The sequence below is a fragment of the Tamandua tetradactyla genome, chromosome 2 (assembly GCF_023851605.1).
Source record: "Tamandua tetradactyla isolate mTamTet1 chromosome 2, mTamTet1.pri, whole genome shotgun sequence".
Classification (NCBI taxonomy): Eukaryota; Metazoa; Chordata; class Mammalia; order Pilosa; family Myrmecophagidae; genus Tamandua; species Tamandua tetradactyla.
In genome coordinates, this window is record NC_135328.1 from 23024556 (window position 1) to 23038649 (window position 14094).

At 35.8% G+C, this 14094-nt stretch overlaps 2 protein-coding genes and 1 pseudogene across 3 annotated transcripts in view; all 3 read right to left on the reverse strand.

Annotated features, from left to right (window-relative positions):
* Window positions 1–14094, reverse strand: part of LOC143667035 (olfactory receptor 13C9-like) — a 713098-nt gene that overhangs the window by 137308 nt on the left and 561696 nt on the right. The gene's annotated exons all lie outside the window — the stretch shown is intronic.
* LOC143659267 (olfactory receptor 13C3-like) lies at window positions 1966–8032 on the reverse strand. The gene is made up of 2 exons (XM_077132049.1): window positions 7104–8032; window positions 1966–1975 (listed from the first exon to the last, which is right to left on the reverse strand). The coding sequence occupies exons 1-2, from the start codon at window positions 8030–8032 to the stop codon at window positions 1966–1968; spliced, it is 939 nt and encodes a 312-aa protein (XP_076988164.1).
* LOC143664997 (small integral membrane protein 14 pseudogene) lies at window positions 6485–7037 on the reverse strand (annotated as a pseudogene).

Here is a 14094-nt window from a genome sequence, read left to right on the forward strand (position 1 = left end):
AGCACAACCCAGGAACAGGGAAACGCTGTTTCTCAAAAGGAGAGTAGTGATTTGCAGAGGATGTAAGGACTTTGCCTAAGAATCCTAAGGGTCTACATTGGGATGTTCCTATGCAGGTCTACCAAAGACTCCAATTAGCATCTCTAATGGTCCTGACATCTCAAGGACCATTTGATCAGCTGGATCACACGACCTAAGTCACAGAGAAATTTGCATAGCAGCCCAGACTTGCTGCAGAGCATTCTTTTGTTCCTGTCCCAACTCAAATCTACCAAAATTTCACATTACTTTGTAAATGGGCTGGACTAACACACCCCAATCAGGAATATGCTGTCTCCAAAGTCCAAAGAGGTCAACTAGAAGTTGTGTTTTCTTTTTGGTTGCAGAAGAGACCAGGTGCAATAGCTTATTCTTCACTTGGCCAGAGTATCTCAACATTCCCTACTTTGCCTTTGGTCATTAAGTGTTGCCTCTTGGTTCTGCCAATCCAGAATCTGATCAGGCCCATTGTGTTTAAGGATCCAAGTTCAGTGGCAGCAGTTTCCACAGTAATATTGGACCTATAGAGAGGAGCAACCATGGAGTCCTCAGGGATGACGGAGCTGCTTTAACAAATTAATTCCTGATAGTCATGGTGAAAGGTAAACTGTGCCCTTGTACATTTCTCTGGTGGGTGAGAAGATCTTACATGGTAAATCCACTGTAACATTCCAATCACTCAGGGCCCTCATCTTTCATGACAGTGCTGGCACTTCAAATTCTCTCAGTCTAAGCCACCTTTTTGTCCATGCTTCAGGCAACAACCTAATGAAGTGTTAGAGAGTTTTGTCACCCTCACACTGTGTCTAGAAACTCTGATTAATTGGCCCACATCAATAAATTTAGCAAGATGCAACTTTACATCCTATCTGCCACTATCCCACTTGCTTAACATCCATTCCCATACATAGTCCCCTGATATTTGCATGTCTAAACTGAAAGAATATTGCACTTTGGCAGTGTTGCAAGTTTTCATGGATCACATTTCGTACCTCACCATTGTGGTCTCTCTAAACATTAGTCTAGTTGAAGGTCTGGAAGATAATAAGGGCAGTGCCAGTGGGTCCAGAGAAAGATTAGCAGTGTCTTGCAAATCAACTTTTTACAAGAGGAAAAAGTTGGAGGATTACCTTACAGTTTCAGCTGGTAAAACAGGGTTAGTCTCTACAAATGGAGACTGTTTCTTCAAAGAAGGCAATTGTGGGTTTATCAGGCAAAGCAGCTTTAACTCTTCCAATGCACATGTGATACCTGATTCCATTACGTGTTTATCTGGCAAAGAAGACTCAACAGAATCCAAGAGCTCAACTTTTGCCACCATCATTATGATCAGCCAATAGGTCACTTGTAAGAGTGTAGAGATAACATATCTAGACACCAATTAGATTCTATTCCACTGACAGTACACAGGATCTGGCTTTTTCTTAACCGATTAAAAAGAAAGAACATATCAACATCAGAATATGTCATCCAGCCAGTAACGAAACTGGAAAAGAAATCCTCTATTTTTCCAGTGGCATTTATTATTAAATTGAAACTCTTTCTGAATTGTCTAGGATGATGCTAATAATTAAACAAATTTAGTGTAATGGGTTCCAGATTTTTGATTGCTCAATAAATAGGTAAAAATGCAAAAAGAGGAAGGGAACAGTAAAATTTTGGTTTTGGAGTGAAATTCAATATATCAATATAAACTCTTGTTTTTAAACATATATACACATGTAAATATGAAAATAATTTTATAGATATTAAAATAAGTATACATATATGTATAGAGATATATGTATTTCACAATAGAGATTGCTGAAAACTTCTAGAAAGAATGACATCATGGTAGTAATTTCATACCTAGGGATCAGGTCTCCAATAAAAGAAACCAAGGTTTCTTGGAGATATGACTGACCCCAGGGCTTGAGATAGGAAAGTTCAAGATAAGCTTGTAATGATGGGAACCAACCAAAAGGAAACAGGATCTAACTTGAAGAGGATGCCACTGAGAAAACCTGAAGGAAATTGACCATTAAAATTAATAATTGCAACATGTATTGTGACCCATTTTGAATAAAATAAGAACTCTTGGGCCAAAATGAATTTAAATGAATTAATAGATGAATGAAAAGTAAGGATGAAAGGAAAGTCATTCCTTAGAGAAGAATGGCAATAGATAACTAAAGGAGGAAGAATGGAGTTGGAAATAGCACCATTTGATGACATAATAACAGTATAATAATTAAGATAAGAAAGATCAATGGATGCTAGAACCGATAGGTGTTTATATACACATAGTCTCAAAGTAACTTCCCACAAGACACATATCACATAATGTGTTATTCAAGGTTCTTCAGAGAAACAGAACTGGCAAGATATTATATATATGCATATGTATATATATAACGGTAATATTATGAGATTTATTATAGCAATTGACTCATGCGACAGTGGTGTCGGGAAAGTTCAAATTCCACAGGGCAGACCACAAGTGGCGAGCTCTTATAAAGGTTTTCAAGGAATATCGTAGAAGTTGGTTTGTTTAAATAGAGATGGCAATCCTTCCTTCTGGCCTTAACTGATTGGGTAAAACTTCTCATTGCTGAAGGCAATATTCTTAGTCAAATATAAATGTGATCAACCTTGATGTAAATCTACCAAATAGCCTCACTTAGCAATCAAGCAAGTGCTTCCTCCAAACAGCTCCATACCATAATCTAGACAAGCTGAAACATGAACTTAATCATGTAACTTAAAAAAGTAAAAAAGAGTATTTTACTGTAGGGATATACTTAGCAGATACCATTCTACCAAGTGATCAAGTTTATATTTCCGGTAATAGTGATATAACAAACTGAAATCAAATGCCTCCTGATATAAGTCAATGAGGAAAACAAAAAAAAGTCCATGGTATATCTGGCCAAAAAAAAAAAAAAAAGAAAGTAAAATTAACATATCTTCAATAAAATTATGAGGGAACATCTGCCAAACGCAAAACGAGGGACAGTAGAAAAACAATTGTCCTCCAAACTGGTTTAGATCATGAAAAACAATCACAGGCACTACTGCAGTACAAATGGGTAAATGAGATTAAAGAGACATGAAAAATAATATTATGGGAAAAAATTAGTAGTATTTCTCATTTTTAGAGAATACACACTTAAGTAATTAGAGTTAATGCTCTACTCTCACTTAAAATGCTCTGTTGTAGAGCAGAATTTCCGTCCCTGCCACCTATGTATGAACAGTGTGAGGGTTTTTCCCCCTAGGGTGCCACCCAGTATGCTAAACACTCGAACCAGATATCACCAAAAATAAGATTCTAAAATAATTCATTTCTTTGGGAAATCTGGATCAGAAGATGTTGGAAGCAAAATTGATAACAGACTGTAGCCCGTAGTGACAGTAGTTAAGCAATGCTAGTGAAGGCGAAGAATGAAAACATCTCTTCCTAGCTGTGCTTTCTTCAAGGCAGTTCCTCATTGACTTTTTTGTTGCTAATGTTTTCTATTTATATCATCAATAAAAAGTTCATAGTACAAGCCCTTAACAATAAACTCTGGATGGCACAAACATGATTTGTTTGGCATGATATAAATATTTAAAAGCAGTAATTAACATTTAATATATCGCACGACCATTTTTTCTTTTAACAAAGTAATCGTCAGACATGGTAGCCAATACTTGATGATTTTTCATTTAGAAATATTATAATGCTAGGACTAAACTTACTATTGCCACAAAAAAATTTTATTCATTAACTGAAAACTGTTTTCATTTTTCCTTCTTCAAGTTGCTGTGCTGTGTCTTAAGATGAGCTAGTCAAATTTTAGCACAGCATTAATTTAAAGTGACAGACTTTCATTTAGAATGATGAACTTCCACACTATCCCATCACATACTACAAAGGCACAGAAAGTAACATGGAATAGCTGTACTCAAAAATACGACTTACTAACTATGGAATCGTGATTGGATAGATACATCATAAAATCTTTTACTGTAAACATTACCAATATTACCTTTTTCCATATGAAAAGCAAAAAATTACTTTGCATATCAGAACGTTGAATGGCTCAAAAGCAAAATAAACTCTTAATGGCATTTGTGGAATGTTTAAAAGCCCAAGGTGATTTTGAGATATGGGGTTTTATCTTTCTTTTTCCAGGCTATTTTTGAAGTATTTTAGTCATAGTTGAGGTACCTGTTTACAAAGTCAAGTAATGATTTAATAGTTTTCTTAATAAAAAAAAATGTAGAAACTAATAAATAGAATTATATAAATTGCTAGTTACATTAACAAGAATACTTTATGTGCAGCCCATTATCTTTTCAGGAATGCAGGGAAATTTTACAAGCAAAAAATAAGACTTAAATATGATAGAAACTTTTATTACTAATTAAGTAGGTGGTTCATATAAGAAAAGGCTAAAATCCTAGATGTAGTATGTAACAGAAATAAAGGACTAGAAATAAGAATCCAGATTTTCAGGTGTCTAGCTACCACTAGACAATCTGCTTCCAAGTTACAGTATTTATTAAACCAAAACCAATTCTCAGTTGTTTCTGAGCCACAGAGTCAGTGTCTGTCAGGGACTGGCTCTGAGGCAACTTAGAGAGCAGACTTTTGGGGTTTAAGGGCAAGCCTTCAAGGTTCAGGGGACAAGAGCAGAAAAAGGAAATGTCACCAGATTTTTCTCTATCCTAAACTAGGAACAGCTTAAACCAGGAACCGAACAGGAACACCTGCTCTGCCTTAAACACTTTACCAGGATGGCACTGGGAAAGCTTCCAGTAAGTCCCAGCAAGAGAAACAACTTTTCATTTATGATGTTCTGTTCATTTATTCAGGATCTGATGAACCTGTGTAACCCTTCTACTAGCACAAGTAATTAAGAGTTGGTTATATTTTTTCAAGAAGGCAAGTACAAAGCCAAGATATGCAAGGAGGAATGCAAGCAGCTAATATTGGATTATGTGGCCAAGAACGTAATCAGTGAAGGGAAAAATACCTCCATGAGTGTCACACAACTCTATCAGAGGCTCTGTTAAACAGCACATGATAGGGAGGTTTATTCAATTCATACAAGTAATTTTTCAGATCTACACAATGAAAAGCTAGATTTAGGGGAAAAAGCCCTTGGGGAAGAAAGATTGATAGTGAAATATTTTCTTACATAGTCATATAGGTCACACAAGCATTTTTAAATGGCAATTATATATATGTTTTTTTCAAATTGAATAAAACAATGCAACTTTTTCTTATATTTCAAAAATAAATTCTCCCTCCCAGCCCACTCTATCCCATTACCTAGAAAGGAATAAGGGTGAGAAAAGATCCTTGATTGTTTCTCATTTTCCTCTTTTCCCTTGGAGTAAACTAAGAATTCAATTTAAAAAAAGTTTTAAATCAGACATCAATAACCAAACAGACCCACATAACAGCTTTAAGATAATTTCATTTTAACAGGGCAGTGTTAGAATACAGAAGAAGCTTCCAGAGAGGCACTCATTTTAACAATAAATTATAACTTAAATTATTATTGTATCAATTGTACCCAGCAAAGCAGAGTTATTTTTTTTTCTTTTCATGAACTCTTGTAAAGCTAAAGTGAAGTAGCTTATAAAAGTATTATAATGGAGTTATAATGATAAACATCCACCATATCGGTCAATCATGTTTATTTAGTTTTCTTAGCATTAAACATTTTCTAATGTGTGTAAAAAACTTAGTACACTATTTTATTTCTTCTTCTATCCTACTCACATAAGCGAATTATAATATATGGTGCAGATTTCAGCTGTAATTTATATAATATTTAAGGGCTGCCACAGTCCCAAGAACAAGAGAAAACTTGTGCTAACATATAAACTATCAAGGTAAATATAAATAAAGAGCATCTCTAGTTTTCATTCATACAATCTCAAATAAGTCCAAATAACCACATACATACCTTATGGTAAGTAGCATTTTTTTTTTTTAATTGTATGGGCAGGCCCCGGGAATCGAACTCGGCTCTCTGGCATGGAAGGCAGGAATTCTGCCACTAAGCCACCATCGCACCACCCCTAAGTAGCAATTTTTAAATCTATCAAAGCTATTTGTAATATTTAAATGCAGGAATCTCAAATTTCCATCAGGACAGAAATCATCCCAAAAGTTATGGTCACATTTACAAATAGAATGAATGGAATGTTTATGTTTAGGACAACCAAAAAAAGCCCTTGGTAACTTTTTAATATATAATTTACTCAAATAAACTATAATTAGGAATGGTGATGAAACAGGAAGCAAAAATAAGCTTAAGCGAAATTTCTGAAAGCTAATGAAGACAATACCACCCCATATGGCAGATACAAAAAGAAAAAGAGTTATAATGGAATTAAGAGTTCTCTGGTCATCTTCCTTCATTGGTCATGCAGGAGTTTAAGTATTTTGACTTCCCATATCACAAAGTTAGTCCATAGGGGCTGGTGGATCTTGTCCATTATGAGCATTGGTTGGCTTTCCAAGTAGAGGTTGGATCCTCTTACATTAGGAGGTCTCAGTAAGAACAAGATCACTGCAATAACCATCCAGGCCATCAAGATGATGGTAATACTGGAGCCATCATCACCAAAAGGTCCTGGATATTCCTGAAGACAATTCTCTGTCTGTGTAGTAGTGCTGGGACTGCATTAAACAGATCAACCAGCCTCCTCATCACATGTTCCTGAGTGCAAACTCATTCACAGGGATTGAATCCACATTCTACTATGATTACTCAGCATGCTACAACATGACTGTTTAAATCTTTTCTGAAGACAGGCCAATGACATTCTAGGTTCCTCTTTCACATAGGAAGGCACATGGCCAGCATCTGCTGATCCTTTTCTCCTGGGTTTCCTTGCTTTCAGGTTCTGGCTTTTCCAGTTTCTGTGGGTCCTTGCTTGCCTTTCCTGAAACTGTTCTCTCCAAGCTGTCTGGGTGTTTCTCATATTCTCCTCTTACATTTTACTAATAGAGCCATCTCTCTGCTAATTACACAAAAATTTACAATTTCTGGATTACTTATTGGATAGATTTGCAAGTGAACAGATATTTCACAGCAGATTTTACATCCTTATTCCTCAAGCTATAGATGATAGGATTCAGCATGGGGGTCATGGCCCCATAAAACAAGAACATAAGCTTGTCTGAAGTTTGAAATTTGTCTTCCCCAGGCTGGTCTTGAGACATGGGCTTTGCGTACATAAAGAAGATGGTACCATAAAATATGATCACCACAGTCAGGTGTGAGGAGCAGGTGGAAAAGGTCTTGTGTCTCCCTGTGTCTGATTTCATTCTCAAGATGGTGTAGAGGATGAATATGTAGGAGAAGAAGATGACCAGCAGTGGAAAAGCCACGAAGACCATAATGGACACCAGCATGGTGGTAACGTTGAGGGATATGTCAGCACAAGCTAACTTGAGGACAGCCAAGATCTCACATCCAAAATGATTGATAACATTATTCCCACAAAATGGCAGCTGCATGGCAAGAGACGTTTGCACAGTTGAGTTGATTCCACCAGACAACCATGATGTGGAAGCCATCAGCACATACACCGCCTTGCTCATGATGATGGGGTACCTCAGAGGGTTACAGATGGCCACATAGCGGTCAAAAGCCATCATGCCCAGGAGCAAACACTCTGTTGACCCCAGAGCAAACACAAGGAACATCTGCGCTGCACATCTAGAGAAGGAAATGGTTCTTTTCTGTGATATGATGGGCCCCAAAGTTGAAGGAATAGAAGCAGTTGTATAGCAGATATCCAGAAATGAGAGGTTTCCCAGGAAGAAGTACATGGGGGTGTGAAGACGAGCATCAAAGATGCTTGCTATGATGAGAACACCATTGCCCAGTAGAATCACTAGATACATCACCAGAAGCAGAGCAAAGAAAATGATCTCAAGATTTGGATGCCCTGAAAGGGCCAGAAGAAGAAATTCTGACACAAATGTCTGGTTGTTCTGATCCATGTCATCTGTTTTCCATATATCAGAGAAAGACCTAACCTAAACTGTGCTCGATGTCAAGGGACAAATGTTTCAAATTAGCCTGATAAATCATAGTTTAGGATGGAATGAAAAGAGTGTTTCTTGGAACTCTGATATCCATATACCCTTAATGATTTACATGGCTATAATACAATGAAACTGGGAAAGCTGGATGTACTTGTGCCTCATAATCTATCTATGGTCACATCTAGATTTGGAAGTAAACTATCCTGATTTGAGGACATATTCCTGAATTGAAGTTTCTAAAAACCCATATTTGATGAGAGACTTCAAACTAGACTTCTTAGTTTGATCTGGCCCGATGTGTATGGACCTGGTGGCAATGGCAAAATTCACCTCAACCACAAGGAATGGACTTTTGATTCATTAATTAACTTACATGAACAAAATGTCAAGGCAACTTTTATTTTTCTGCATATTTCTTTTTGTGCTGGAATGCTTACCATATTCCAGTCTGTTCCATTGTGTGTTATAGACATTAAATCATAACAAAGTGAATCACATGCACCACAATTAAATGTCTAATCAGGGCAAAGTAAGTTGTTGATCTCTTACTGAAGTCCACTCTTAATATCTGGTTTGATTATTCTTAACTTGATGGAACAGTTCTGCATGGATGTGTTGGAGAATCTTGGAAGACATTATGCAGTCTCTTTGCTTGTTTCGTTTTGTAGCTTCAGAGAATACCTTGATAATTCACTTGTTTAAGCCAACATGAGAAAAAAAATAATTATGTGTAAATATATTATATGTATTTGGTGCATACACAAAAGCATACTTTACAAATAATCATTCTTTATACTATGCTGATATTTTTTCAATCTTGAGAGAACTTAAAAAAAGACCACATTTTGTAAACAATATTTTACATTGTTTTACAAAATAAAACTCTATTTGTAAACAATAGAGTGTGTTTGAAGCTCAGACCTTTGGCACCCTGCCTAGTTCACAGCTTCACTAATTTTAGCATGCATGTCGTTTGTTTGATGAACTTGTTGAACTGCATATTCTGTATTACTACTGTTTAGAACAGGGCCTGAGAATCTGCATTCTCATGAGTTTCCAGATGTGTTAACAAAATTGGTAAAGAAATAACACTGAATATAAAGGTGGTAATCTACAATGGATTGAAAAAGTGCCCAGATTTTCTGATCCTGTGAGATTGTCTTTTGTCTCATTGTGTAGATTGCTTTAATGATCTGAAAACTACAAGAATATGTTTCATCTTTTTTTGTTTTAAAGTAAATTCCAGTCATACTGTGTTATCAAATATTCTTCATATAAATATAATCTTGAAAAAGCCATTTTTCAAAAGCAGGTTTACTTATGACAGGCTGTAAAATATTGTTAGGTGTATTTTATTTTGGTATCCTACCTGAGTCCACTAATATCTGAAACACAGTTAGAAAATGAAACCAATAACCTAAGGTTTCTATCATTACAATGTTCACTGTCAGTTAGTTACATAGAAAAACTTCTTATGAAAATACAATATGCATGTAATTATATTGTGTAATTTGGCAGAAAATTAAATTTTTTTCTAGAGAGAGGAAGTTTATTAGTGATAAATTTCTCAAGGGATAATTCAGGAAGAGCTTCAGACTCAACCAGACAGGGAAATATGGAAATGAATAGACAAGTGCAGAAGAAAAGAAGAGTAGCTTAGAAGAGAGAACAGGTTGAGTGAAATTTTGGAATAATAAAATAGAAGTACCTCAATTTTGAGGAAGGAAGTTTCTGTAGAGAAGTGGTGACCAGCTCATATGACAAGGAAAGCGTGATTGGAGTACATAAGACTAAAATCTGGCAGAAAATGTACAGCTCTTTTAGTGGTAAAGGGTCTCATTAAAGCAAGAAGGGCTGAGATTTCAGAACCTGTGACTTTAATTCACACCCAACTGGATATATTTGATATGTTTCTATGAGGTTTTAGAGCTCAGATATGCCACAAGAGTTAAGAAATTTAGAATGACCTGTTTTTCTTTAATTACTGACTTGGATATGAATATTGATCTTTTCATAATCCATTAGATTTGAAAGCAGCCAATTTCATGTTATTCCTAATGAGAGCTATTATGAGTTATTGAGTATGTCAGGTCCACTCTTTTCATCCACTCTATCCCTCAATTTCTTGTGCGATAGTGGATGGGAAAGTTACTGTAGAGCAGATAAGGACTGGAAATCAGAAACCACACTTGTCAAAGGCATTCTCAAATTAGAATCAATAAAGTTAAAGAATAAATAGTAGAAATATTTAAACTTTAAAGAAAAAGACAAAGGGACTGTGCCATCTCAGTTTCAGTGAAGAAAAACTTGAGCAATAAAAAGTTTATTTTTATAATTTAATTCATATAAAAGTCAAGACTACCTATAAATATTCTGTGTTCAGTTATTTTAGCCAATTTATATTGCAGGTTCGAGCTTTTGTATCATGTCATTTAAATTAGTTTACTTGGCTAAGGTCTCCTGCTTAATAAAGGGCAAAGGCAAGACCCAAAGCCCATGCTTTCTCTACTGCTACCTAGACTAATTTGTGCCAATAAAATATACCTAGAAGTCAAATGTCATACAGAGGGAATGCTCAACAACAGAGATTAATGAGGTCCAAATACGACCTTGACTGTGCTCAGTCAGCAGTGCCCTGAGGAAAGTCACAATAATTACACACTCAGGCTACAATACTTCTTATGACAAAGTTCTCCATGCGTAGTGCTCACAGACTGATCAATGGAAGCCTCGGAAAGAGGAGAGTAGCCCTGTGGTCTGCTCAGCCCTGAAGCTAAATGGAAGAAAAACGGCAGGACATTGAACTTCCTGGGCAACACACCGAGGTTCCAGGTCTGGCCTCTGGTGCAGGTCTGTAGAGGACTGCTCTCTCGGACAACTGTAATGACAGCACATCTTACACCACCTCAAAGCTTCTCCCTGCTACTTGCTCCAAGCTTCCCCTCCCAGGCAGAAAAACCATCTGCATTTCAAACCCACATGAGCACTGGCCTTACTCTCGCCTTTGTTTTTCTCTGCTGCCAGCACTTAAAACTTCTTATCTTGCAATTTGTGAGATAACAAAACACATAGGTCAGGGTGATGGTCAGTCTTGATTATTCATCTGCAACTAGTACCTAACATAGTAGCTGCAAAAAATAGGTTGGTGTCAACTGAATACTTAAATTCTAGGTTCTTAAGCAATTTTCTGTGCAGAATTAGCAGATTCAAAATCAGAACGATTTTAATATGTGCCACTTGTTGTCAGGCAACAAACCTTAGGTATTTCGTTTGATTTTTGTTTCTTTTTTCTCTTAGTATATTTCAATCAGTCAAAATAAGCTGTTTGTTAATATACGCATAATCAGTTTAGACAATTTAAATATAAAGTATCACTTCCTACCCACTTGAACAGATGTCACATGGTTTTAACATAGTGGAAAAGTGATTGGCATTTAGTATCGAGATTTTTGGTTTGAATTTCTTTGCTTCTAACTTATAGATTTATTGTCTCATTTGTAGAATAATGATAAGTATGCATGTCTTACTTTTCTCTCAGGAATGCTATGATGAAAAAATAAGTTAGCATTTCAAAATTGCTTTATGGTTTCACAGGCATTTTCAAAATGACAGTAATAACAAATTGTTGCTGTGTTATTGCTTTAATAGTGATTAGGAGGTGTATTGCTTCAGGTTATTCATGTTAGAAATTCATATTTATTGTTTCCTTTAATTATAATTGAAAGGTACAGTTTCATGATATTTAGGACTTACCTTTAAATAGAGACATTATTTCCATCCCGAGGAAAAGCACATTATTTTCCCTTAATATTTGTGTCATCCTGAATTAAAATCAGATTCAAAAACTGATGCCAAGTTCCACCCAGGTAGAAGTGTAAATATTTGCTATGAGAAATGATTGTATTGTTCCCCAAACACCAAGGCAATTTAAAGTTGGAGTTAGAAATGACTGGAAGGGAGAAACTTGTTGGTGCGTCAGGGACAGCGTCCCACAGACCCAATTAAGAGTGGTGTTGGGAATAAATTGGGCTAAACAAAAGTTCTTAAAAAAATGAAATAAAAGTTGTCTGCCCATGTTCTTTCGGAATGAGGGCTAATGCTTAACAAACAAAAGTTAGGAAAGGTGAGTGCATTCAAATTCAAAATATGTTTATCAAAGGAAAATTAATTACAAGTTAATGCATATTAAATCAAATGATAGAGAAAAAAGTCAAATGTTGGAATTGAGAAATCATCTAGATATTCTAAATGAAAGAAAGCCTAGCATTGCAGTGAATTAAATGATTACCATTTAACTTTTGATGGCTTTATCTTCAGTCTTCTGAGTAGATAAATTCATGCATATACCAACCTTACAGCTTTTATGGGATAAGAAATGGAGAAAAGCCAGAAAATAAAGTCTGTAAGATAAAAGTGAATCCACAATTTTCAGGCACAGAAGGAAAAAAAAAATCTAAAAGTAGGTCCTAAATTTATATATTTGTGTTGTACATTATTGAATAAATTGTTTTAGAAAACTCTTGTTTTATATAATCATTTTATATATCAACACCTAGGTTCAGATTTAATTTTCTTATAGATGTCATGTTTCCCTGTATGATATTTGGATTCTGAGAAATAAGTTTGCTTACTAAAGCAAGAGTGGTATTTATGCACCCACATAGATATACACACACAGCCCAAAACCTAGTATGTTTGCATCAAAATACATGCGGAAATATGTCAGTATTTTCTGTTATAAAATCATAGGTATTTAGAGTTGTGAAACTCTTTACAATTAATATAGTAAGGTATCTGTTTGGTGCTAAAACTTCCAAAATGCAATATACCAGAAATTGGTTGGCTTTTTCAATGGGGATTTACTAGTTTACAAATTTACAGTTATAAGGTCATGAAAACGTACAACTTAGACATCAAGAGGAAGGTATTATCTCTGAGGAAAGGCTGCTGGCATCCAGTGTTCCTCTGATAGAAAAAAAAGCAATATCTGCTAGTCTTTTTCTCCTGGGTTCTGCTTTCAATGGCTCTTTCTCTGAGTTTCTGGGAGGATGTTTGTTTCTCTCTCTAAACTTCTTTGCCTTTTATCACCTCATAAAGTCTTCTATTAAAGAATTAAAACCACCTTGAATTGTGTGGCTCATTATCTCCATGGAAACAGCCTAATCAAATGGTTCCACCCACAACAGGTCTGCATTCAGAGGGACAGATTAAGAGAACACGGCTTTTCTGGGGTACAAAACAGCTTCAAACTACCACAACATCCCTTTCTATAGATGGGTATGCTGAGGTATGAAACAGTTTGTTTCAGTTTGCTAAAGCTGCTGAAATGCAGTATACTAGAAATGAGTTGGCTTTTTTAATGGGATTTCATTATGGTAAAAATTTACATTCTAAGGCCATAAAAATGTCCAAATTAAGGCATCGAGTAGAAGAGATCTCCTCTGAGGAAATGCTGCTGCCGTCCAGGTTTCTTCTGTCACATGGGACAGCACATGGTGACATCTGCTCATACTTCTGACCTGGTTCTGGTTTCAATGGCATCTCTAAATGTGTCAGGGCATTTCTCTCTCAACTTTTTCAAAGCAAACTCTGGATTTCATCCCCTACTTTCTCTAAATTCACTGGCCTTTACTATCTTTTATTCTCTCATAGAGGGCTCCAGTAAAGGATTAAGACATACCTTGAATTGGGTTGGTCATATCTTCATTGAAACAAAGTAAGCAAAACGTCCCACTCAAAATAGGTGTGCACCCACAAGGATGGATTAAAAGAACATAAGCTTTTCTGGGGGTACATAGCAGATTCAAACCAGCACATGGTGAAATAGGGTTTCAAAATTACAAAGTAATATTGAATGGATAGCAATTGCAAAAATCTTAGCAGTCTTATTCAAAAGAATACTGTTTTGGTTTGCTAAGGCGGCTGGAATGCAAGATACCAGAGGTGAATGGTTTTATAAAGGGTATTTCATTAGCTATAAATTTATGGTTCCTCAGAGTAAAGGCAGCTAGATATTT